At 37.1% G+C, this 960-nt stretch overlaps 1 protein-coding gene across 1 annotated transcript in view; it reads left to right on the forward strand.

The window, feature by feature from the left end:
• MALRD1 (MAM and LDL receptor class A domain containing 1) overlaps window positions 1-960 on the forward strand; it is an 819,322-nt gene that overhangs the window by 311,286 nt on the left and 507,076 nt on the right. Inside the window, 1 exon segment of the mRNA XM_013008119.2 lies at window positions 120-216. Coding sequence (XP_012863573.1) covers window positions 120-216 — 97 coding nt within the window.

Here is a 960-nt window from a genome sequence, read left to right on the forward strand (position 1 = left end):
ATCCTATTAAATATTTATAATATGTCAAGTACATTAGGAAACTTTTGAGAAGTTTTGAAAATTTATGTAAGGGAATTGTCATTTTGAAGTGTTTTTCTATGTGAATGTGTGAATAATAGATGGAGTAAACTCATTCACTCCCACTGTCTTGAAATGATCAAGCTCCTAATGACCTTTTATATGGTTTCTGAGGTTGCAATGGTCAGTCATAGGCAGGTAGGTAGGTGGCTTATGGTAGGTTGTAAATGCTTATGGTAGCAGATAGCCTCATCTCTTTGCTGAAAAGTGGCTAAACTCCACAGTGCGAGTCTATTCTGTCTGATGGGGTCCATATGAGTTGGCATTGATGCAACAATGGTTTGTCTGTTTTGCTTTGTTTGGTGTAGAGCTCTGGCAGTGTAATACTTAAGTGCTCAGCTGCTAACCACAAGGTAACAGTCAAAATCATCCAACAGATCCATGGGCGAAAGTCCTAGTAATCTTCTTTTGTAAAGAGTATATTCTAGTAACATTATTCATCAGGGCAATCCTGTACATTCTAGTTTCTTGCATATTGGCTGGGGTCTTGATAGAGTGGCCACATTTTGTTCTAATATTGGCTCGATTAGTGATATTATTATTAGAATTGATAAAATTTCCATAGGGATTATTTGTATATTAGCTCTTCTGGTGGCCCTACTCAATACTTGCTCTCATGAAGCATTCACTGAAGATAAGGGTGCTGTCACAAAGTGTGGTTAAGAAATCATATGGTTCCTGGCTATCAGAAAAAAATAAAGCATCTGGGATCTTAAAGGCTTGTCTTAAAACAAGCATCCATCTAAATTAGGTGTCAGGTAAGCCCACATGGAAGAACACTGCACAATGTGATCAAAGGATTATTATTAATAAAATCCATTATCAGAGATGGAGACACCATCAGAGCTTAAAATCTAGTACACAGTTTACAACATCTGTGGA

Source organism: Echinops telfairi, unplaced genomic scaffold (assembly GCF_000313985.2).
Source record: "Echinops telfairi isolate 266 unplaced genomic scaffold, ASM31398v2 ScPeMD7_7473;HRSCAF=8511, whole genome shotgun sequence".
Taxonomy (NCBI): Eukaryota; Metazoa; Chordata; class Mammalia; order Afrosoricida; family Tenrecidae; genus Echinops; species Echinops telfairi.